The 26,617-nt window shown below is 40.5% G+C and overlaps 1 protein-coding gene across 3 annotated transcripts in view; it reads left to right on the forward strand.

The window, feature by feature from the left end:
• The window catches only part of MUSK (muscle associated receptor tyrosine kinase), a 111,896-nt gene extending 105,687 nt beyond the window's left edge, over positions 1-6,209 (forward strand). For all 3 annotated transcript variants that reach the window (XM_070055489.1, XM_051843297.2, XM_051843304.2), the window contains one exon: positions 275-6,209. In XM_070055489.1, the coding sequence (XP_069911590.1) occupies positions 275-957 (683 nt within the window). In that variant the 3' untranslated portion in view covers positions 958-6,209. The remainder of the gene's footprint in view (positions 1-274) is intronic.
• The last annotated feature ends 20,408 nt before the right edge of the window (positions 6,210-26,617 follow it).

Consider the following 26,617-nt stretch of genomic DNA (forward strand, 5'->3'; position numbering starts at 1 on the left):
TTATTAAATGGGATGCCATGTTAAAGCCTAAAAGAAAATCTGATTTAGAAGTGCCGGGAGCGGAGCTGTCCTAGGAAGAGTGATACATGAGCTGGCTTTTCACAGGTAGATTGGAGACGTGCAAACAAAGAAATGGGGTCAGGTTTTCAGTATGGTGCCGTCGACAAAGAAACAGGGCCCCCCTGTTTGCTGATCCTTCGTTGGCTTCTGGAGTGTTCTTTCCACCGCGTCACACCGGAACCCAGGGCTAACAGGGTGCTCTTTCCGTCTGCAGGTGTGTGCGCTGTGGGGAAGCCTATGTGCCTGCTCTTTGAATACATGGCCTACGGCGACCTCAATGAGTTCCTGCGGAGCATGTCGCCTCACACCGTGTGCAGCCTGAGTCACAGCGACTTGTCCGCGAGGGCTCAGGTCTCCAGCCCTGGGCCGCCACCCCTCTCGTGCGCCGAACAGCTCTGCATCGCCAGGCAGGTGGCAGCCGGCATGGCTTACCTCTCAGAACGCAAGTTCGTCCACCGGGACTTGGCCACCAGGAACTGCCTGGTGGGTGAGAACATGGTGGTGAAAATTGCAGACTTTGGCCTCTCCAGGAACATCTACTCGGCGGACTACTACAAAGCTAATGAAAATGATGCCATCCCGATCCGTTGGATGCCCCCAGAGTCCATCTTCTATAACCGCTACACCACCGAGTCCGACGTGTGGGCCTATGGTGTGGTCCTGTGGGAGATTTTCTCCTATGGCCTGCAGCCCTACTATGGGATGGCCCACGAGGAGGTCATCTACTACGTGCGGGACGGCAACATCCTCTCCTGCCCTGAGAACTGCCCCTTGGAGCTGTACAACCTGATGCGTCTGTGTTGGAGCAGGCTACCTGCGGACAGGCCCAGTTTCACCAGCATCCACCGAATTCTGGAGCGCATGTGTGAGAGGGCAGAGGGGGCTGTGAGGGTCTGAGGCCCAGCGTGCTGACCTAAAATGCTGCCGTCTCCTCTTAGACATGGTAAGCCACAGGGGTCCCCCACTGAGGCCCAACAAGACCCAGAGAAGGAAGGACAAACAGTGGACATGAGTAGCTTGATGTTTGTTGCCCAGTGAAGACAAACAGCGGTGCAGACCGGTGTGGAAGCCAGGCCCATTGAAATGCGTGATTGGAAACACAGGGATAGGAAGTGTGTCAGGTAACAGGCGATCCGCTTCTTCCTCGTGGAAAGGTTTGTAACGCACGAGGGACGGGAAAGAGCGTCATCCGGTTCCCTTCCTGAAGTAGCTGGCAGCAGCGTGAAACTCCGATGTACTCAATTTGAAGATAAAATAGGGTTCAGAGCCTCGTTTTTAATAAAGTTGATTCTTTTCCATTGTAAAAGTGGTGTATCTTCATCTATGGCATTTAAATCAAGTACAGAAAACTAAAGAGAAGGAGAAAAATCTTCATTTACTCACCACCCAAAGGTGGATATCCTGGGGTTTTTTGTTTGTTACTTTTTATTTTCTTGCATTGAATGCATAATTTTATACTTATGTGTATTCTACAGAGTTGTGGTTACACTTAGTTGACAGACAGTTTCCAAGGAATAAAATGATGGATCAGCATGGCCGTCTTCTTACTGCGATTTTTAGTTTCCTTTTCTGACTTTCCTTTGAAAGTTTTGTTTTTCCTGTATGCACTTGTGATGAATTTAATCTGATTATTTTATTTCTATGGTTTTATGGGGTAAAAAAAGGAAAAATGCTTTAGAGTCTTATCAATTCCTTTTCCTTTGGAAGTTTTATTGGTGCCTTTCCTTTGATTTAATCTTTATTTATTCCTCTTTTTAGGTCTTCCTTTTTTCATTGTTTACCCATTTTTTTTTTCATTTATTTCACACATACAATAAACACTTTAGCAGAAATAACTCTGAAATAACATTGCAGATACATACACACACATACACACACACACACGCACATACACCCCTTTGGCAAAATATTTTCATTTCTTTTACATGTAATTTTGATGCCACATGCTTCAAATTTGCCATCCATTAATGTTGCTACCGCAGACTGCCAAATCTCTTAAATCATGGCCTATAGTATGGGACTTTACAAGATGCTCTTCTGTCTCTGAGTTATTTCAAAATTGATGTTTTTGTGCATTTGGGCATTTTTTCCTTTTAGAAGCTAATATCATTTGCCATAGAATTAATATAGTGCTGCTTAGCAACTTTCCACATGATGTATTAACCCATCTGATTGTATCTTATTTTTTTAATCTCTGGAACTCGTATTCCTGGTGCTTAGGATTTCTCAGGGGAGCCTCACATAATATATATTTTTTGAAGTCCAACAAAAATGATAGTTTATTCCTGATAGAGCAGGAACCCAAATTCTCCTGACAAACTGGAAGACACGACAGGAGAATACTCTACAGCGGGTTTACTTAAGTCCCAACTGATTAGGACTCTGAGCAAAGGAGAAATGGTCTGCATTCTTGAAAGCAGAGTTCCAGCTGCCTGCTGGAACACTCTCCTGGAAACCCCCTGAACTGCCTATTGCAACAACCTGGCATCTTTGCTGCAAAACCTGCTAGTCCTTATCCACAGTGTCTAGGCAGCCAAGACTCAAATGTGGAAATTATCCTAGACTTTGCCCTCTCCTTCAACCCCGGTATTCCATCAGTTTCATTTCCTAGAACCCTCCTGCACAAGTCCTTCCCGTCATCTCCACAGCTCTGTCCTTGCCCAGGGACCTTGTCCTCAAGGCCTGAGCAGATGTCATGCACCGCGAGGATGCTACCAAGGAACTTGCTCACGGTTCCGATTCATAAACAAGGACGGAATACAGGAGTGAGACCTAGAGTGGTGCCTTCAAGTCATGATTCCAACTCCTAAACGGATGCTGTCACCCCGAAAGCCAGAGACGAACAAGGCTGCAGCACGAATCCCAAACAGAAGGTTAAGTGGCCACCAGGCAGAAAAGCTGAGGAGGGTCGCCAGCAAGTCTCGAACTTGACTGTAGATATCTCGGTGTATTTTAAATGCTTCACATATGTGTATCACATACACTCTGCAAAACTCAAAGTTGTCTTCAGCTTTCCCCAGCTGATAAAGTGTTGTTGTCAAAGAAAGACCCAGAAATCAGGCAGTAACCGCCCTTACGTTCCTGTCTCTTCCTCATAGCTGCAGACTCAAGGAATCTCTGTGTGTGTTTTTAACACTGTGGTAGTGAAGATTCCAGAACAAAAGAATCAGAGAAATACATGTAAATATAATGACAGAGTGAACAATATCATGAAAGCCATTCAATTTCATTAAATATGTAAAGCAACTGAGAACCAAAATAAGTAGAGCTGCTGTCCATTCCCATATAGGAATTACAAAAAGTATAGTATCAGCAGGGCCAGCGCTGAGGCATAGTGGGTAAAGCCACCACCTGCAGTGCCTGCATCCCATGTGGGCACCGGTTCATGTCTCGGCTGCTCCACTTCTGACCCAGCTCTCTGCTATGGCCTGGGAAAGCAGTAGAAGATGGTCCAAGTCCTTGGGCCTCTGCACCCGCATGGGAGACCCAGAAGAAGCTCCTGGCTTAGGATCAGCACAGCTCTAGTTGGGAGTGAACCACTGGATGGAAGACACCTCTCTCTTTCTCTCTTTTTCTCTCTCTCTCTCTCTTTGTTTCTCCTTCTCTGTGTAACTCTTTCAAATAAATCTTAAAAAGAATAATATCAGCTAGCATCTATTGAAAGCTTGCCATGTATATTTGAGGCCTTAAAAATATTAACTTAAACCTTACAACATCCTGTAAACTATCTTTATGCCCATTTTTTAGATGAGAGACTCTGTAATGACCTCAAGTGCACAGAGCAGTAAACCCTCAATTATTAGCAGGAAAAGGCCTTGTTCTTAACCAGCATGCTGTCATGTTTCAGTATGTTATAGAGGAAACCACTGAACCTCAATGACTAAGTGGAGATGATTTGTAATTTACATATAGTTTCAAAGAGCACACTATACCAGTTACATTACCATGTTCTTAAGTCTTTTTAATGAATAGGAAAAAAAGAGTATGTTTTAGCAGTGTCAATTTAACCAAATGTCCAATAGGTGGCATGTTTATTGTCTCTTGAGTTATAACTGCATTTTCAAGCTAAGATCCCCAGCTCATTTCCTTAGTGCTCATCCTAACTTTCACACCCCAGGAACGTGGACATATTATTTACCGGTTTTGCTTTCTTTTTAAAATATTTTCCCCCAGTGGAAAATCATTGTATGAATTCAAAAAGGGAGATGAGAAAGAGACCCTTCTAGTACCACTGTTATCACCTGCTGGGGTAGATATTGCTAAGAAAGCAGCAAGTCGTCCTAAGTGGTCAAAGTCAAACATAACAAGAGTCCCGGGGTATTTAGCACTGAAACCAAAAAAGTGCATCTCAAGTACTGTCATGGAGCAGAAAAAGAATTTTCTTTTCCCTGTATAGCATATTATGGACCTGACCCATGTCATTAAGTATTCTAAAAATCCAATTTAACTTCTGAAGAGTATCCAATTTATAGATATACTAAAATTGTAGTCAACCTTTTATTTTTGAACATGGAGGGATTTTTTCCTAATGTCACTCACACAACACTGAAATGATTGTCCTGTTTGCACATACCTATTATGCACTGTTTATGGAAATCCTGAGAAAGCAACTTTCAGGGTCAAAGGGTATCCACAATGTCAAGCCTTCTGTTATGTATTGTCACAATCTCTAGAAACATAGTTTCCATCTCTGCCTTATGGAGGAGCTATCGTAGCTGGAAGCACTAATTATAATAGATAATTAATTCTTTGCTTTTTAGATACCCTTTGCCCATTTGGTCATAGAAAAAGAGAATCTCAGTTTAGTTTTGTTTAGTTTTATTTTTTATATTATTAATGGTGATGAATATTCCTGATGTTAGGTCACTTACATTTTTTATATCAGTAATTGTCTGCAATACATTTTCCATTGTGTTCATGTTCTTATTACGATAGTTTATAAAAATCATATTAAACTTTTATCATACTGTACATGAAAGAGAAACTATGTACACATTTTCCCTTTAAAAACAATTTGATATCTTTCCAAAGCAATATTTATTTTTTGAAGAAAATGCCAGCTAATGATAATTAACATTAATATGATATTCTCCTTGCCTTTTTCAGATAGGGAGGTAGACAAATAGATCATATACTTACATTGTTTTTAGTCTTGCTTTTATCACATATAAATATATATTATTTATATATATAAATGTATATTAAACATTTTTCATATCAACCGTTCATATGCAACATCACTTTTGATAGCTGAATATCATTCTACTATATGATTTTATCATCATTTATATAACTATTATTTTACTGTAGGACATTTGTGTATTTCTATTTTGTGTAATAAAATATGTACCATACTGCTGCTACACATTATAAGCATCTATATTAAGTGATTTCTTTAGATATAACTTCTATAAATTATATTTCTGGATCAAAGACTATATGCACTTTTAATATATTGAAAAATCACCTTCCTGAATTACTTTATCCTCATGTGCAATTTCTGGCCAGATATGATAGTTCATTTCTTTAAATCTCACCAGTGTTGAGGATTTTAGTATTTTACTCATTGCCAATGAAATAGCTTAACATTTTTATTTTGTAGCTTATTTTTCCTTAAAAAGTGTAAGACTGAACATTCTTTCAATGTTTTGGGGACAAATTTGTGATTTGTCTCATTTTTTAATTGAGTGTACCCTTTTCTTACTACTTTGTAAAAAGCAGTTTTTATAGTAACTACTTAAATTTCTAATACATGTTTCATTCACTTATATCATGTTAAAATGTATACTTCCATTTGTCTTTATTAATAAGGAAATAATGTTGAATTTCTAATCTCTTCAGATGACTGTGGGCTTTTCCCCAGTTTTTCTGTTAATATGTGCCATCGTGTGATTTGACCTCCTAGTGTTGAGCTACTCCTGTGTTGTAGGAATAAAGTTTCTTTAGGTGTGTCATATCAATCTTTTGCTTGAACACCAAATCTGTTCTAACATTTATTTGTATTAATAAGTTCATAAAATCTAATTTTATCATTTTCTTCTATACTGGAGTTTTGTATCCTCCTTGTGATAAGTTAAAAAAATGTAGAAAAGTTTCTTTCTCTATGACTTTGGTTAGTTTCTTTTTAAATAAAGGAAATATAAAGACAATACAGCTATGCTTTTTGCTAACTACTAAGAAGAGGGAATTCCAAGATGGTGGAAGAGGAAGGGCGCTTACTACTCCAGGCTAGGGGAAGACAGTTGAAAGAAAAAAAAAAAAAAGGTGGACAGAGTGCAATCTCAGGGGAGAGTTAGGGAGAAAACTTCAGTGGAAATTCCACAGAAGGAAGAGGAATGCTATGATCTACCTGGAGAGCGTGGACGTGTAGCACAAGCACGGATACAACACAGGACCCCCGCAGCTCAGAGCCTGAGCACCTGCTTTGGAAAGTGACATGACACCAGACTGACGCTGCCTGTGCCACTGGTGATATAGCTGTGGAAGAGTTGGTGTGAGTCTAGGCTGGAGCCCTGTGGGGGACAGGATAACTGCCAATTGAGAGGGAAAAAGAGGCACGTTTTGCTCTTCCCATCCCCCTGACGACAGCAGTCAGCAACTGGCTGAAAGAGGGTAGGCACCATTTTGGACATATGTTAACAGCTGGGCCAGCTCATGTCCACCTGCCCAGCAACCAGCTGAGATGAGATGCTGGAGTCTGGCTGGGAGGACTGACAGGGGGCTAGACACCCACTTAGAACTGTGAGGTACCCCAGCCTCCCAACACATCACAGGCTAGGGGCTCAAATTGCCCAGGTGGAGCACCCACAGGCAGTTTGCTTCTGCCTTTCTGTAGACGAGTCAGACTAGCAGGACAGAGAGGATCCTCAGTACCCTATGACTATGGTAACCTTGTGTGCCGAGACAGTGGGAATATTGTGACTACAAGATGGCACAGGGAGTAGCCAGGTCCCTGGGCAATCACTGTGAGCTGCTTCACACTCTCAGAGCTCCCTGATTGCCTGGGCGGGGGGGGTTCATCACTGAAACAGGATCCATGCTCCCACTGAGGACAGCACAGATACTTTGTGAGGTTCTTACGGCAGCACAGATGACTACTGCACCCACTGTGGGATAACACTAGGCATTAATCACCTTAGAAGAGAAGAGGTAACAGTGTGATTATTCCACCAGAGCTGATCAAACTTTCCTTCTGATAAAAAAAAGAGATCTACTACACCCAACTTGAGTATCATGCTGGATACTTACCCCACCCCACCCTGGAGCATTGACCAGAGCTTCCTGGCCACATCCAGCACATGCCTCTGGGTATCCACTGAAAGAACGCCCATTCCACTAATCCACAGAGGAACAGCCCAGAGACAAAAGCCATCAGAGGAAAAAAACCTACAAATACCTCCACAAATGCCTGATAACAAATGCAGAAATTCAAGAAACAAGAATAAGGAAAACATCATAACACCCCCCTACAAAGTAACACAACACTTCAATATGAGAATGCAAAGATGAAGAGATTGATGAAATGCCAGAAATGGAATTCAAAAGATTAATCATAGGATTGCTCAGGAGCAATGAGAAGCAAATTTGTGAATTAAAGAAATCCATAATGACATGAATGAAAATTTTGCCATGAAATTGAGATTTTAAAGAGAAATCAGTATGAAATATTAGAAATAAAGAATTCATAGAATCATACCATGCAGCTTCTCAGACCACAGTGGAGTGAAGGTGGAAATTAGCAACTCAGGAATCCCTAGAGCATATGCAAACACATGGAAACTGAACAACATGCTCCTGAATGAACACTGGGTCATAGAAGAAATCAAAAGAGAAATCAAAAACTTTCTGGAAGTAAATGAGGATAACAACACAACATATCAAAACTAATGGGATATGGCAAAAGCAGTGTTGAGAGGAAAGTTTATAGCAATAGGTGCCTACATCAAGAAATTGGAAAGGTACCAAATAAATGAGCTTTCAACGCATCTCAAGGAACTAGAAGAACTGCAGCAAACCAGACCCAAATCTAGTAGGAGAAGAGAAATAATTAAAATCAGAGAAGAAATCAACAGGATTGAATCAAAAAAAAAAATTACAAAAAATCAGTCAAACAAGGAGCTGGTTTTTTGAAAAAATAAACAAAATTGACACCCCATTGGCCCAACTAACTAAAAAAAGAAAAGACCCAAATCAATAAAATCAGAGATGAAAAAGGAAACGTAACAACAGACACCACAGAAATAAAAAGAATCATCAGAAATTACTACAAGGACTTGTATGCCAGCAAACAGGGAAATCTATCAGAAATGGATAGATTCCTGGACACATGCAATCTACCTAAATTTATCCATGAAGACACAGAAAACCTAAATAGACCCATAACTGAGAAAGAAATTGAAACAATAATAAAGGCCCTCCCAACAAAGAAAAGTCCAGGACTAGATGGATTCAATGCTGAATTCTACCAGACATTTAAAGAACTAATTCCAATTCTTCTCAAACTATTCAGAAGAATCGAAAAAGATGGAATCCTCCCAAATTCTTTCTATGAAGCCAGCATCACCTTAATCCCTAAGCCAGAGAAAGATGCAGCATTGAAAGAAAATTGCAGACCAATATCCCTGATGAACATAGATGCAAAAATCCTCAATAAAATTCTCACCAATAGAATACAACAACACATCAGAAAAATCATCCACCCAGACTAAGTGGGATTTATCCCTGGAATACAGGCATGGTTCAATGTATGCAAGACAATCAATGTGATACACCACATTAACAGACTGCAGAAGAAAAACCATATGATTATCTCAATAGATGCAGAGAAAGCATTCGATAAAATTCAACACCCTTTCATGATGAAAACTCTGAGCAAATTGGGTATAGAAGGAACATTCCTCAATATAATCAAAGCAATTTATGAAAAACCCATGGCCAGCATCCTATTGAATGGGGAAAAGTTGGAAGCATTTCCGCTGAGATCTGGTACCAGACAGGGATGACCACTCTCACCACTGCTGTTCAACATAGTTCTGTAAGTGTTAGCCAGAGCCATCAGGCATGAAAAAGAAATTGAAGGGATACAAATTGGGAAGGAAGAAGTCAAACTATCCCTCTTTGCAGACGATATGATTCTTTATTTAGAGGATCCAAAGAACTCTACTAAGAGACTATTGGAACTCATAGAAGAGTTTGGCAATGTAGCAGGATATAAAATCAATACACAAAAATCCACAGCTGGCTGGCGCCAAGGCTCAATAGGCTAATCCTCTGTCTTGCGGCGCCAGCACACCAGGGTTCTAGTCCCAGTAGGGGCGCCAGATTCTGTCCTGGTTGCCCCTCTTCCAGGCCAGCTCTCTGCTGTGGCCCGGCAGTGTAGTGGAGGATGGCCCAAGTCCTTGGGCCCTGCACCAATATGGGAGACCAGGAGAAGCACCTGGCTCCTGCCTTTGGATCAGTGCAATGCACCGGACACAGCACACCGGCCGCGGCAGCCATTGGAGGATGAACCAACAGCAAAAAGGAAGACCTTTCTCTCTGTCTCTCTCTCTCTCTCTCACTGTCCACTCTGCCTGTCAAAAAAAAAAAAAAATCAACAGCCTTTGTATACACAGGCAATTCCACAGCTGAGAAAGAACTGCTAAGATCAATCCCATTCATAATAGCTACAAAAACAATCAAATACCTTGGAATAAACTTAACCAAGGACGTTAAAGATCTCTATGATGAGAATTACAAAATCTTAAAGAAAGAAATAGAAGAGGATACCAAAAATGGAAAAATTTTCCATACTCATGGATTGGAAGAATCAACATCATCAAAATGTCCATTCTCCCAAAAGCAATTTACAGGTTCAATTTGATGCCAATCAAGATACCAAAGACATTCTTCTCAGAAGTAGAAAAAATGATGCTGAAATTCATATGGAGACAAGGGAGACCTAGAATAGCTAAAGCAATTTTGTACAACAAAAACAAAGCCGGAGGCATCACAATACCAGATTTCAAGACATACTACAGGGCAGTTATAATCAAAACAGCATGGAACTGGTACATAAACAGATGGATAGACCAATGGAACAGAATAGAAACACCAGATATCAATCCAAACATCTACAGCCAACTTATATTTGACCAAGGATCTAAAACCAATTCCTGGAGCAAGGACAGTCTATTCAATAAATGGTGCTGGGAAAACTGGATTTCCACGTGCAGAAGCATGAAACAAGACCCCTACCTTACACCTTACACAAAAATCCACTCAACATGGATTAAAGACCTAAATCTATGACCCGACACCATCAAATTATTAGAGAACATTGGAGAAACCCTGCAAGATATAGGTACCGGCAATGACTTCCTAGAAAAGACCCTGGAGGTGCAGGCAGTCAAAGCCAAAATTAACAGTTGGGATTGCATCAAATTGAGGAGTTTCTGTACTGCAAAAGAAACAGTCAGGAGAGTGAAGAGACAACCGACAGAATGGGAAAAAATATTTGCAAACTATACAACAGATAAAGGGTTAATAACCAGAATCTACAAAGAGATCAAGAAACTCCACAACAACAAAACAAACAACCCACTTAAGAGATGGGCCAAGGACTTCAATAGACATTTTTCAAAAGAGGAAATCCAAATGGCCAACAGACACATGAAAAAATGTTCAAGATCACTAGCAATCAGGGAAATGCAAATCAAAACCACAATGAGGTTTCACCTCACCCCAGTTAGAATGGCTTACATTCAGAAATCTACCAACAACAGATGCTGGCGAGGATGTGGGGAAAAAGGGACACTAACCCACTGTTGGTGGGAATACAATCTGGTAAAGCCACTATGGAAGTCAGTCTGGAGATTCCTCAGAAACCTGAATATAACCCTACCGTTCAACCCAGCCATCCCACTCCTTGGAATTTACCCAAAGGAAATAAAATTGGCAAACAAAAAAGCAGTCTGCACCTTAATGTTTATTGCAGCTCAATTCACAATAGCTAAGACCTGGAACCAACCCAAATGCCCATCAACAGTAGACTGGATAAAGAAATTATGGGACATGTACTCTATAGAATACTATACAGCAGTCAAAAACAATGAAACCCAGTCATTTGCAACAAGATGGAGGAATCTGGAAAACATCATGCTGAGTGAAGTAAGCCAGTCCCAAAGGGACAAATATCATATGTTCTCCCTGATTGGTGACAACTAACTGAGCACCAAAAAGGAAACCTGTTAAAGTGAAATGAACACTATGAGAAACGGTGACTTAATGAGCCCTTGCCCTGACTGTTGATGAAAAACTTAATACGTTATCCCTCTTTGTATTTTTTTGTTTGTTCTACTTAATACTATTGGTTGAATTCTGTAATTAATACACAGTTATTCTTAAGTGTTGAAACTTAACTGAAAAGTGATCCCTATTAAATATGAGTGGGAATAAGAGAGCGAAGAGATGTACAATTTGGGACATGCTCAAGCTGACTTGCCCCAAACGGTAAAGTTAGAAATATACCAGGGGATTCCAATTCAATCCCATCAAGGTGGCATGTACCAATGCCATCTCACTAGTCCCAGTGATCAATTTCTGTTCACAATTGATCATAATGATAGGACTAAGAACAAAAGGGATCACATAAACAAGACTAGTGTCTGAAAATACTAACCAATAGAATAAAAAAAAAAAAAAAAAAAATAGAATAAAAAAGGGAGAGAGCGATCCAACATGGGAAGCAAGATACACAGCGGACTCATAGAATGGCGGATTTCCTAACAGCACTCTGGCCTCAGAATCAACCCTTAAGACATTCCGATCTGGCTGAAAAGCCCATGAGAGTATTTCAGGCATGGAAAGCCAAGACACTCTGGGGAAAAAAAAATAAAATGACCTAAATGAAAGATCTCCACAAGTGAGATCCCTGTGGAAAGAACAGGTCATCAAAGAAAGAGGTACCTTTCTCTGAAGGGAGGAAAGAACTTCCACTTTGAGACGAGATTGGCCTTGTTACTAATATGATCAGAGTTGGTGAACTCAAAAGGCTTCCATAGCCTTGGCAACTCATGACAAGAGCCTAGGGTGATTACTAATGCCATAAACAAGAGTGTCAATTTGTTAAGTCAACAACAGGAGTCACTGTGCACTTACTCCTCATGTAGGGTCTCTATCCTTAATGTGCTGTACATTGTGATTTAATGCTATAACTAGTACTCAAACAGTATTTTTCACTTTATGTTTCTATGTGGGTGCAAACTGTTGAAATCTTTACTTAATGTATGTTAAACTGATCTTCTGTATATAAAGAGAATTGAAAATGAATCTTGATGTGAATGGAAGGGGAGAGGGAGTGGGAAAGGGGAGGGTTGCGGGTGGAAGGGAAGTTATGGTGGGGGAAGACATTGTAATCCATAAGCTGTACTTTGGAAATTTATATTCATTAAATAAAAGTTAAAAAAAGAAAAAAAAATAAAGATTTCAATAGATGAAATCAAAAATACAGTGGAAAATCTTAGTAACAGACTTGTTGAGGCAAAAGAAAGAATATACAAGCTAGAAGACAAAATCTTTGGAAATTTTCAATCAGATAAGAAGAAGGAGAGGAGAAGGAGGGGGAGGGGGAGGAAGGGGAGGAGGAGGAAAAAGGAGGAGGAGGAGAAGGAGGAGAATGAAGAGGAGGAGGAGAAAATTAGAAAAAATTAAAAACAGTGTTGGAGATTTATGGGCTACTGTCAAATGACCCAACATACAGGTCTTAGGAGTTCCTAAAGGCATGGAAAGAGAAATTAGATTAGAAGGCCAATTTAGTGAAATTATTACAGAAAACCTCCCCAATTTGGAGAAAGAAAGGGACATCCAAGTACAGGAAACACATAGAACTCCTAATAGATATGACCAGAAAAGATCTTCACCACAACACATGGTAGTCAAACTTTACACAATAAAACATAAAGAAAAGATTCTAAAGTGTGCACATGAGAAATGCCAGATTACTTTTAGAGGGTTTCCAATAAGACTACAGCTGACTTCTCATCAGAAACTTTACAGGTTAGGAGAGAATTGTGAGATATATTCCATGTCTTAAGAGAAAAAAAAAAAAACTGTCAACACAGAACACTATATCTACAAAGCTTTCATTTATGAATAAATATGAAATAAAGACCTTCCATGACAAACAAATTGAGTTTGTCACTACTTGTCCAGCCTTACAAAAGATGTTTAGGGATGTGTTACACAGAAACATAGAAAGACAGTCATCATTATGAAAGAATGAAAAAGGCAGAAAATTTCTCAGTAAAAGTACAAAGGAAATCCAAAATAAAAATAGGAAAATTTATGGAAAAATGGCAGGGCCAAGTCATTACTTATCAATAGTCACCTTAAATGTAAAAGCCCTAAACTCTCCAGTTAAAAGATACAGACTGGCTGAATGAATTAAAAAAAAAAGGCGCATGTATTTGTACCTATAAGAAATATATCTCACCAACAAAGATACCCACAGACTGAAAGTGAAAAGATGGAAAAAGGCATTCCATGCTAACAGAAAACAAAAAAGGGCAGTTGTAGCCATCCTAATATCAGACAAAATAGGCTTTAACACAAAAACTGCTAAAAGAGACAAGCGCACTGTGTAATGATTAAGGGATCAACTCAATAGGAAGATGTGATAATAAACATATATGCACCCAATAATAGTATGCTTGGCTTTTTAAAGGAAATGTTAATAGATCTTAAGGGAAACATAATCATGGGGACTTCAACATTCCACTTTCAGCAATAGGCACATCCACCAGACAGAAAATCAATAAACAGCAAAGATAATCAACACTATGGACCAAATGACCTAACTGGTATCTACAGAGCTTTTCACTCCACAGTTGCAGAATACACATTTTTCTCACCAGTATGGAACTTTCTCTAGGATGGATCACATGCTAGGCCATTAAGCAAGTCTAAGCAAATTAAAAAATTGAAATTATATCATGTATTTTCTCTGACACAATGGAATAAGGCTTCAAATAAAAAAACTCAAGCATCTCTAGAACATATGCAAACACATAGAGACTGAACAACATGCTCCTGAATGAACAGTGAGCCATAGAAAAATCAAAAGAGAAATCAAAAAATTTCCAGAATCAAATGAAAACAATACAACATATCAAAACTTCTGAGAAGCAGCAAAAGCAGTGTTAAGAGTGAAGTTTATAGCAAGTGGTGCCCACATCAAGAAATTGGAAATGTACCAAATAAATGAGTTATCAATGTACCCCAATGACCAAGACAAACAACAAGCCAAACCCAAAATTAGTAGGAGGAAATTAATAATTAAAACTAGAGAATAAACAAAATTGAAACAAAAATATACAAAAGATCAGTGAAACGAGGAGCTGGTTTTTTAAAAAAATAAACAGAATTGATACACCATTGGCCCAACTACTAAAAAAGGGGGGAAGGGAGAGGGCCTAAATCAATGAAATCAAAGATGGAAAAGGAAATGTAAGAACAGATACTACAGGAATAAAAAGAATCATCAGGAATCATTACAAAGAGATGCATGCCAACACAACGGGAAACCTAGAAGAAATGGACAGATTCCTGGACAGATACAACTTAGCCAGATTGAGTTATGAAGGCATAAAAAAACTAAATAGGCTGATAATCAAGATGGAGATTCAATCAGTAATAAAGACTCTCCCAACAAAGCAAAGCCAAGGACCTGATGGCTGCACTGCTGAATTCCACTGGATATTAAGACAAGAACTAATTCCAATAATTCTCAAGCTAGTCAAAACAATTGCAAGGGAGCGAATCCTTGCAAACTCTTCCTATGAAGCCAGCATCACCTTAAGTCCTAAATCAAAAAAAGACACAACAGAGAAAGAGAACTAAAGATTGCTGTCCCTGATGAACATAGACACCAAAATCCTAAACAAAGCACTCACCAATCAAATCTAACAACACATCAAAAAGAACACTCACCCTGGGCCGGCGCCACGGCTCAATAGGCTAATCCTCCACCTAGTGGCAAATCAATAAATGTGATACATCACAATAACAAACTGAAGGACAAAAAATATATGGTTATCTCAACAGATGCAGAGAAAGCATTTAATAAAATACAACATCCTTGCATGATGAAACTTTAAGCAAATTGGTGTAGAAGGAACACTCCACAAGACAAATAAGGTAATCTCTGACAAGCCCAAAGCCAGCATCTTATTGAATGGGGAAAAGTTTGAAGTTTTCCCACTAAGATCTGGAACCAGACAAGCCTGCCACTCTCACCATTACTGTTCACCTTAGTCCTGTACATTTTTAACCAGAGCCATTAAGCAAGAAAAAGAAATCAAAGGGATACAAATTAGGAAGGAAGAAGTCAAACTATCCCTATTTACAGATGACATGATTCTATATAAAGGTTATCCAAAAGACTCCACTAAGAGACTATTGGAACTCTTAGAAGAGTTTGGTAAAGTGGCAGAATATAAAATCAACATGGAAAAATCAATACCATTGTATACACAAATAATGTTATGGCTGAGAAATAACTTCTAAGATCAATCCTATTCACAATAGCTACAAAAAAAAAATTAAATATCTTGGAATAAATTTAACCAAAGATGTCAAATATCTATATGATGAAAATTAGAAAACATTAAAGAAAGAAATAGAAGAAAACATTAAAAATGGAAAAATCTCCCATGTTCATGGATTGGAAGAATCAATATCATCAAAATATCCATACTACAAAAAGCATTTTATAGATTTAATGTGATCCCAATCAAAATACCAATGAGATTCTTCTCAGGTCTAGAAAAAATGATGGTAAAATTCATATGGAGGCCAGCGCCATGGCTCACTGGCTAATCCTCTGCCTAGCAGCGCTGGCACACCGGGTTCTAGTCCCGGTCGGGGCGCCGGATTCTGTCCTGGTTGCCCTTCTTCCAGGCCAGCTCTCTGCTGTGGCCAGGGAGTGCAGTGGAGGATGGCCCAAGTCCTTGGGCCCTACACCCCATGGGAGACCAGGATAAGTACCTGGCTCCTGCCATCGGATCAGCGTGATGCGCCGGCTGCAGCAGCCATTGGAGGGTGAACCAACGACAAAGGAAGACCTTTCTCTCTGTTTCTCTCTCTCACTGTCCACTCTACCTGTAAAAAAAAAAAAAAAGAAAGAAAGAAAAAGAAAAAGAAATTCATATGGAAACAAAAGACCCAAATAGCTAGAGCAATTTTATACAATAAAAACAAAGCCAGAGGCATCCCAATACTTGATGTCAAGACATACTACAGGAAAGTTATAATCAAAACAGCTTGGTATTAGCAAAAAAACAGACATGTAGACCGATGGGACAGAATAGAAACTCCAGAAATCAACTCACACATCTATAACCAACTTGTCTTTGGCAAAGGAGCTAAAATCAATCCCTGGAGCAAGGACAGTCTCTTCAACACATGGTCCTGGGACAGTGGATCTCCATGTGCAGAAGTTTGAAACTAGACCCCTCCCTTCCACCTTACACAGAAATCTACTTAAAATGGAGCAAAGACCCAAGTCCATAACTCGACACAATCAAATTACTAGAGAACATTAGGGAAACTGCAAGACATTGGCATAGGTGAAGATTTCTTTGAAAAGACCCAGAAGCACAGGCAATCAAATCCAAAATTGACAAGTGAGATTATATCAAGCTGAGAAGATTCCACATTGCAAAAGAAACACTCAGCAAAGTCAAGAAGCAACTGACAGAATGGGAGAAAATATTTGCAAACTATACAACTAATAAAGGATTAATATCCAGAATCTATAAAGAGCTCAAGAAATTAAATAACAACAAAACAAACAATACAGTTAAGAAATGGGCAAAGGACTTCAACAAGCATTTTTTAAAAAAGGAAATTCAAATGGCCAACAGACGCATGAAAAAAATGCTCAGGATCATCAGGGAAATGCAAATTAAAACCACACCAACACACTAACAAAACCACAGGGAACTGCAAATCAAAACCACAATGGGGTTTCACTTCACCCAAGTTAGAATGACTTTCATACAGAAATCAACAAATAACAAATGCCGGTGAGGATGTGGGGGAAAAGGTACCCTCATCCACTGTAGGTTGGAGTGTAAACTGGTGTTGCCACTATGGAAGATAGTAGGGAGATACCACAGAAATCTGAATATATGACCCATCCATCCCACTCCTGGGAATTTACTCAAACTAAAAGAAATCAACATATGAAAGAGCTATCTGTACCCTCATGTTCATTGCAGCTCAATTCACAATAGCTAACATTTGGAATCAACCTGTATATCTATCTACTGATGTCTGGGTAAGGAAATGATGGGGTGTGTGTGTGTGTGTGTGTGTGTGTATCACAGAGTACTAATCAGCTATAAAAAAAAAAGTAGGGAAAGCCTGTCTATTACAACAGAATGGATACATCATACTTAGTGAAATAAACCAGTCCACAAGTCAGACAGTACAGGTTTTCCCTGATCTGGGATAACTGATAGAGTACCCACATGTAATGTATTGGAGTGAAATGGACATTATGAAATTGGATGGTTGTTTACAGCCCTTGTCTCTTCTGTTGAGGAACAGTGTTTTGCCTCTGCATACTATTTGTTGAACTCTTTACTTAGTCTAGGGTTAACCTTATGAATATTAACTAAATTGAAAATAGATCTTTGTAGAAATTAAGAGTGAGAATAGGAGAGGGAGGAGGAAAAAGGGTTGGAGCGTGGGCGGGAGGGAGGGTAAGGTGGGAAGTATCACTATGTTCCTAAATATGTATATATGAAAGATAATTAAAAATGAATTGTGGGCCGGCGCCGCGGCTCACTAGGATAATCCTCCGCCTAGCGGCGCCGGCACACCGGGTTCTAGTCCCGGTCGGGGCGCCGGATTCTGTCCCGGTTGCCCCTCTTCCAGGCCAGCCCTCTGCTGTGGCCAGGGAGTGCAGTGGAGGATGGCCCAGGTGCTTGGGCCCTGCACCCCATGGGAGACCAGGAAAAGCACCTGGCTCCTGGCTCCTGCCATCGGATCAGCGCGGTGCGCCGGCCGCATCGCGCTGGCCGCGGCGGCCATTGGAGGGTGAACCAACGGCAAAAGGAAGACCTTTCTCTCTGTCTCTCTCTCTCTCACTGTCCACTCTGCCTGTCAAAAAAAAAAAAAAAAAAAAAAAAAAAAAGAATTGTGATGAAGAATAGGATGAGAGAGGGAGTGGGAGATGGGATGGCTGCGGGTGGGAGGGAGGTTATGGGGGGAAAAGCCGCTATAATGCAAAATTTGTACTTTGGAAATTTATATTCATTAAATGAAATTTAAAAAAATATGTATATATGAAATACATGAAACTTGTATAACTTAAATTTTAAAAAAAGTAGCTACTAAGAAGGGTATAAATAAGCAAATAAAATCCTCCCTCTTTTTATCTATCTCTAGTCCTAGCCTCAAAATCAAACATTTAAACCACATCTGGTTTTAGTCCTAGTGATTATTACTTTCAGTACTTCTAACAAATGTGCTTGCATCTCTCTGAATTATAAATTTGAGAAGGTATGAAAGTACAGACATTTGGTCTAATGATTAAGATACTGTCTGGCACATCCAAATCTCATATCGGAGTGCCTGGCTTTGAATCTTGGCTCTGCTCCTAATTCTGGCTTCCTGCTAATACACAATGTGGGAGGCAGCAGGTGATGGCTCAAGAAGTTGAGTCCCTGCCACCCATGTAGTAAACCTGGATTGAGTCCCCACCTTCCAGGTTCAGCTTGGCCCAGCCTCTATCAGCTGTTGTGGGCATCTTGGCAGTGATTTAATGGATGAGTTCTCTTTCTTTTCTCTTTCACTCTCTCTCAGTCCCTCCCTCCTCTTCTTAAATAATGTCTAAAACACATAAAAAGGCATGAAATCTCTCCCTTCATAAAAGATGGGAAGTTTAGAACATTTCCTGAGATATATGTTACCTCCATATTATCCATTATATTTCTTACCTTAACTTCAAATATGTACTTAGAGGTTATCAATTGATTCTATACTATGTAAAATACAATTCCAAACTCTGCTGCACATTTCCCTCCTCTTTACTCTCAATGTCAGCCAGCTATTCCCTATTTCTAGGATATTTATATTTTGTTCTGTAACAAATTAACATATCTAAATGTTCTGCCCAAAAATTGATGCAAAACATGAAAAATTATCATTTTGTGACCTTATAAGTATTTATGCTTTGCCCAACGCTGAAATCTCATAACATATTTTAATACAAATTATTTTTATTTCCTAGAGCTTATGGGTGAAGATTCATATAAAACATCACCCCAGTTTCACGTTTTTGTCCATTCCTTACATTGTTTTTCCCTTCTTTGTTCTGCCCCCCTCTTTTCATGCTTTTGCTTTCCACAGATGCCTGGCAATCCTTGATTTCCCGGATACGATCACAACGGAAGACTTGTTTGGATTAGTATTGGTAGCAGGCATGGGACTCCTCTGCAGTTTTGTTGGTGTGTTCAGCCGGCATGGCCTCTATCCACAGGTATCTACCTGTGGGCTCTGCATATGTGGTTTCTGGGGACGTATGAGCAGTCAAAGTCAGACCCTCACAATTGCCACAGTGATGAAAGATTCCACTCCAAGAACACAGCTCTTCGGTGTACTTCCTGCCTGGGAAAGCTGCTCTGCTGTCACTCCTCTTCCTCGAGGCAGTCCAATCTGCTCCCCGTGTTCTAGGCTGCTTCCCTCCCTACATTCGATATGGAAAGCAAGGACCCTTCTCAGGCCAATCTTCCAATCTAGCCAAAGAACAGTTCCTGGGGCTCCAGCCAACACAGACGCCTCTCGGTCCATCTGTTCTGTCTACTATCCTTAAGGTATCCATCCTGATTGGCAGCCCAGGTCCCTCCCCTGCTCTCCCTATCTGCTGATGCCAAGCACAGAGTTTCTATGCAGATGACACTGGCTTGTGTGTATCATGGCTTGTAGTTCACCATATCATGTGTTCTGTGTTATCCATGGATTAGAAGGAAGAAATTTCCTGCTTTGCAAATATGTGTCCAAGTTACAGCATTCAGATTCTTTTCTGTACATAACACTGATTCTTATTCACTCACATTCACTGTCATATTGAAACTGCAAGAGGAAAGAAAAGGCTGAGTGTACAATCAAGAAGCCCACCTGAAACAGCTGAGGAATCGCCTGTGCCCTCCTCCTTAGTCTTCTGTATAGGTTTTTTCTCTTTTCCCAGCTTCTTCACAGTGGCACGTCCCAATCCTTGGATGACATCTGTTTTACCCGTATTCATGTCCATGATCTCATCTGGTGATAAGGTTATCAATAGGATTTATATGCTGAAAATTTTATCTTTAACTCAAGTTCCTCTTGCCAGATTTCTATTCACATTTCTAACTGTCTGTTCTGCAGGAGAGCGTCAGTGTCCCCCAGGTCCAGGGCCCCTGCTCTGATTCTTTGTTTGATCTAGGAGGAAAAACTGCAAACTGTTTCCCAGCCTGTGTTGTCAGGAAGGAGTCTCAAAACCTCTCCAAATGACTGCATGCTTGCAGAGCCCTGGTGCTGTTGCCTTGTGGACTTAAGAGGGTAGATTATGTCCATTTTCTTTTTTTAAAGATTTATTTGGGGCTGGCACTGTGGCTCAGCGGGTTAACACCCTGGCCGGCATCCCATATGGGTGCTGGTTTGAGACCCAGCTGCTCCACTTCCCATCCAGCTCTCTGTTGTGGCCTGGGATAGCAGTAGAAGATGGCCCAAGTCCTTGGGCCCCTGCACCTGCGTAGGAGGCCTGGAAGAAGCTCCTGGCTCCTGGCTTCGAATCAGTGCAGTTCCAGCCATTGCAGTCAATTGGGGAGTGAACCACCGGATGGAAGACCTCTCTCTCTCTCTCTCTCTCTCTCTCTCTCTCTCTGCCTCTCCTCTCTGTGTAACTCTTTCAAATAAATAAATAAATCTTTTTAAAAAAGATTTATGTATTTGAGTTGCAGAAAGAGAAGAGACAGAGACTGGAGGAACCTTCCATCCACTGGTTCCCTCCCCAAATGGATGCACAGGCGAGGGGTTGGCCAGTCCAAAGCTAGAACCCAAGAGCTTCATCCCGGTCGCCCACGTGGGTGCAGGGACTCAAGCACTTGGGCCATCTTCCACTGCTTTCCCAGGCACATTAGCCGAGAGCGGATCAGAAGTGGAGCAGCTGGGCCTTGAACTGGTGCCCATGTGGGATGCTGGCACGGCAGGTGGCAGCTAACCCACTACCCCATAGCACCATCCCCAACTATGTGCATTTTCATAGCTTCCAAGAAGCTCAGACATTTCCGTTACAATTGGTAAAATTCCCCAGTTGTGAGTGGGTTACCCATTCCTGATTTGCAGCACTGAGTGGTGGATGATTCCTTTGTGATATCGTCTCTGTGTCAGTCTAAGTATTTGGGAAGGGGGAACTCAACACTGTGTTCATATCACCATTTAAACCAGTTTTCCTGACCTTGGGAGGATATTGCCCTGTCCTTGGAGATTCGTATCTTTTTAGTGAGCCTATTTCAGGTCACCGTTCTTGTCTCAGACCTATTTAAAGAGCATGCCTGCCATGCTACATGCACTTATGAATCTGTATTTCCATGTAGAAACCACACACAAAACCACCAGACCATAGAAAAAACCACAAACAAAAGCTCATGGCTTTTGGTATTGAGTCATTTGTTACATATTGAAAGAGTGAAAAACTATATAAAGAGGAAACAGCCATAAGTGTAAAGGTCTGTTGGAAAAACAAAGCAATGCACATTGACTCCATTAAAAACTAATTAAAATTAAAATAAAAAATGTGTATTCCCTGTTGAAAAAAAATCAGTTCCAGTGTATTTCTTTTTTTCTAAATTTTATTTATGTATTTTTTAAAATATTTATTTATTTATCTGAAAGTCAGAGCTACACAGAGAGAAGGAGAAGCAAAGAGAGAGAGGTCTTCCATCCACTGGTTCACTCCCCAAATGGCCACAATGGCTGGAGCTGCGCTGATCTGAAGCCAGGAGCCAGGAGTCTCCTCCAAGTCTCCCACATGGATGCAGGGGCCCAAGGACTTGGGACATCTTCCACTGACTTCCCAGGCCACAGCAGAGAGCTGGATCGGAAGTGGAACAGCCGGAACACAAACCAGCACCCATAGGGGATGCCGGCACTGCAGGCAGCGGCCTCACTCGCCATACCACAGCGCTTTATTTAAGAGGAGAGAAAGAGCAAGATGAGTGAGAGTGAGAGTGAGAGAGAGAGAGAAAGTTCCCATCCCCTGAAGGTGAAGGCCTAGAATCAACCCAGGTCTCCCATGTAGTGGCAAGAACTCATCACTTGAGTTATCTTGCTTCCTCCTGGAGTCCACATTAGCAGGAAGCAAGAGTCAGGCATTGAGCTGTGAATTGGATGCGGGCATCTTACCTGGTGTCTTAAGCACTGAACACCCACCCCTGCCTGTCAATTTCCTATCATTATGAACAACGGTATATGTATGTCTAGATTTTGGCCTTATCTTCTAAAAGATCCTGTTATCTGAATACAAAGCAAACTAAAGGTGATGAAAAATATTTAAATGACTTCTAAACCTTTATGTGTCTTTCTTCCTGAGTCTCTCCCAAATAAAATCTTCTAGGAGATTCAACAAGGATAGCTTTCTTTATAAACATCACCATCATATCTGTAATTATGCACAGGGTCAAACCATAGTCTGGAAAGTACAGACAATATTTAGTATGGCCCATATGGAGAGAAACCACCTGCACGGTACAAGGTAATGTCAGAGATGTGACCACAGAGAACACCAGTTTCAGATGCACACTATCATTTTCTGGGTGTGGCCTTGACTATTTAGAGTTACCATTAAAATTAGAAGTGGTGGCCTGACACTGCCTTCCGACTTTCCTTTTTGGTCATGTTGGCAACATCGTCCGTACTGTAATGCTCCCTCTTGTTTCAGTTGATACTTTACCCAAGTATGCAGTCAATGTGACTTAAAGTCACTTCTCCTATCGTCTTTAAAAATACTGTTGCGATGTATTATATTTAAGGATCTTAAAGTCCAATGAGGGGTGTGTGTTTTTACACATTTGAGTCACCTCTGACTCGGCCATCACCTTCTCAGGACACTCTCAGACTCACCCTGCTCCACATCACTCTGCCCGGGGGGCTAATTTCATTCCATTCCCCCAAGCTCCACTGAGAAGTGACCAATAATGAGGAATACAATAACCAAAGAAGAAAGACTGATTGATAGAGGAATTACATGGCAAGAGCACAGAGCCACAAGCAAATTTCATTTTTAAGAAGAGGACAAAGAAAACCAGGATGTGTCTGAGGAGATATAATTTTTAGCATAAGTATTAATAAGCCTCAACATTTTAGAGAAAACATCTTTATCTTAATTGATAACTGTCAGCTGTCAAATCCAATTTCCAAATACGAAAGCTATATAAAAATATGGGTTTTCATTTTTATACATCTAAGACCATTTTGGGGGGACATAGGCATCTATTCATCTGATTTTTTTTGAAATTTGGAGAAAATTCAGATTTCTCATGAATAATGGCTTTTTATTGCAGTAAATGTAAATTTACCTGGCATTTACCTAGCCTTATCATTCCAAGGAAACTCATTATAGTCATAGTACAACCAACAAGATAACTCCAAGATAATGTGGCTCTAAAAGTAAAATTGTTAATACTTTAACGTGAATCTTTTATACTTGGGTCTTTTTTCAAGATTGCCTGGAGCTATTTTCTAACCTGATGGTTTTCTACTGACAATAAACTTGGACTATTTTAGAATGTTTAAATATAAACATTTACAAGATGATTTTAATGTGTATATAATAAATCGTTGCATAGCCGCAGTATGTTACATAGACAGGCAACAGGGTGGCAGAATGTATGGACTCGGGAGCTGATGCGAATCCTAGCAAGTTAATCCTCCTGTGCTTCAATGTTCTTCATTTATAAAATGAGAATACTTTTTTTTTTTAATGTATTTATTTGAAAGTCAGAGTTACACAGAGAGAGGAGAGGAGGAGAGGGAGAAAGAGAGGAGAGAGTAGGGAAAGGGGATGGAGAGGGGAGGGAGAGGGAGAGAGAGGAGGGAGAGGGAGGAGGGAGGAGGGAGGAGGGAGAGGAGGGGGAGGGAGAGAGAGGTCTTCTTTCCATTGGTTCACTCCCCAGTTGGTCACAATGGCTGAAGCTGCACTGATCCGAAGCCAGGAGCCAGGAACTTCTTCTGGGTCTCCCAGGAGGATGCAGGGGCCCAAGGACTTGGGCCATCTTCCACTCCTTTCCCAGGCCATAGCAGAGAGCTGGATAGGAAGTGGAGCAGCCAGTACCTGAACCAGCGCCCATATGGGATGCCTGCCAGCACTGCAGGCGGCACCTCACCTGCTCTGCCACAGCGACAGCTACCTTGTTCGTAAGTTATTGCAAGGATTAAATGGTTTAACGTGCAAAATGCTTAGAGTGCCTGATAAGTACTGCTGCAGGTGGTACTAAGGAAGTACTACTACGAGTTCTGTTAATGTGATTGTGTCTAATGTTTTGCTATTATATAAAAAGCTGCCATGAATCATACTACAGTAGAAAATTATGCATTTTTTTGCTATTTCCCAAAGCTACATTCATAGTACTGATCTAAATGGGCCAGACTCAATCAATTTTTAAAAAAATTTTACTGTATATTGCAAAATTATCCTCCCCAAACCTTGCAACAATTCACACAACCAATAGCAACATATGAAAGTGTCCATTTGTCCTACTCTGGCTAATTTAGAATATTGTACCATCACAATTATTTCCTAGCCAGTTTAATAAGGGAGCAAATTTATTTCCCTGCTTTTATTTGCCTCTAGAAATATTTAATATTTTCAATCTTTTTTTTAGCCTATTGTGAACCGTCAAGTGTATCCTGTTTCTGTTTTCTGATTGTTCTTCACCTGTTCAGGTCTAGCTGTGTTTATTGCTCGTTTTTTGGAGTCTTTCCAGTATACATATTCAGGGTCTGCCTTTCATAGTCATTATCTTTGATCTTATATTATTTTCCTCTGAGATAGAATGGATTAGAAAATCAGAGTAGGACATGTACTGTTACTGAAAGGATCTGTTCCACTTTTCACTGCTTCCATGTTATTTATTTTGATTTTGATGTAATTAATTTTAATAAGCTGTATGTTCACTGGGGTCAGCAATCAAAGGTTATAAAACTCTACTCAGCTAACTTGTACTTCTGGGGAGATAGTCATTGTGCTTTTCCTTCTCTGTCCTACTTAACACAACTAAAAAACCCTGAACTTCATTATCAAACAAACCCAAGACCATGAAAGGAGAAGAAAACATGGCAGATTACCAGGAAAAAAGGCAAACCCAAAGAACGACCTGCCCGAGAGTTCTCAAGGGTTTCCTCTTTGCCTCAAATAACTCAGACGTGGAGCTGAAGAAGCTACAACATGGAATGCCAGTGGGTGTGTATCACCAAGAAAGTCCCAACAAAAGCCACTATCTTTAGCCAACGAACCAAGAAAAGGGCAGCTTAGCAAGACAGAAAACTTCTAGACACTAATTGCTTTCCTCTCACAAAATGCCACCAAAAAAAAAAAAAAAAAAACCTTGCCTCACCTCTACCCACACACACACCCCAACAAAGGCTGAGTGGGACTTTGCCAGGTATAGCAAGGGGCTCAAACTCCCCACAGGTGCGTTGTCAGAAAATCCCTCCTTAGGAGCTAGGATTTTTCACCTCCTCCACACCCCAGGCTTGAAACATTTAAGAAATTGAACTATAAACAAGAATGGTTAAAGGGATGCATGGAGAACTACTTTCTACATTTTATTCGAACTTGTAAAAACTCAACACCAATAGACTGTGATCAGTTCTATATATAATATAGATTTATAATAAATAAATATATATAAATAAAATAAAAAATAAAGATTTGAAAGGCGGTTACAGAGATCGAAGGAGACAGATATGTGCGCGCGTGTGCACACGCGTACACACACACACACAGAGTTTGCATCTACTAATTCACCCCTAGAAATGGCCCCCAAGCAAAAGCCAGGACCTGGAACTCCATCCAGGTCTCCCACGTGGTGGCATAGGTCCAAGCACTTTGACCATCTTCCGCTGCTTTCCCGGGAGCATTAGCAGGGACTTAGAAAGAAAGTGGAAGAGCCGGGACTCCAACTGGTGCACATGTGTGATGCCAGCATTGCAAGTGGTGGTTTAACCTGCAGTACCACATTGCTGGCTGCTATATACATGCTTACATGTGAATACATATATATTTATGGTGACCACTAACAAAATGTTCAAATAGCCCACAGGAAGGCAGGAAAAACAACACAAAGACAAAACACAGAAAGAACAAAGAGAAGGCAACAAATAAAATGGCAGGCGTAAGCCCTAAGAGCAATGCTTACATTAAGTATAAGGATGGCAGGATTTTCAATGTGTAGATAGTCTTCCAGGTCAAGAGGGAAGGAGTGCCTATGTGGAGTCTCAATGGACTGTAGCTATGAATCAATTTCTGTGAGAT

This window comes from Oryctolagus cuniculus, chromosome 1, assembly GCF_964237555.1.
Source record: "Oryctolagus cuniculus chromosome 1, mOryCun1.1, whole genome shotgun sequence".
Taxonomy (NCBI): domain Eukaryota; kingdom Metazoa; phylum Chordata; class Mammalia; order Lagomorpha; family Leporidae; genus Oryctolagus; species Oryctolagus cuniculus.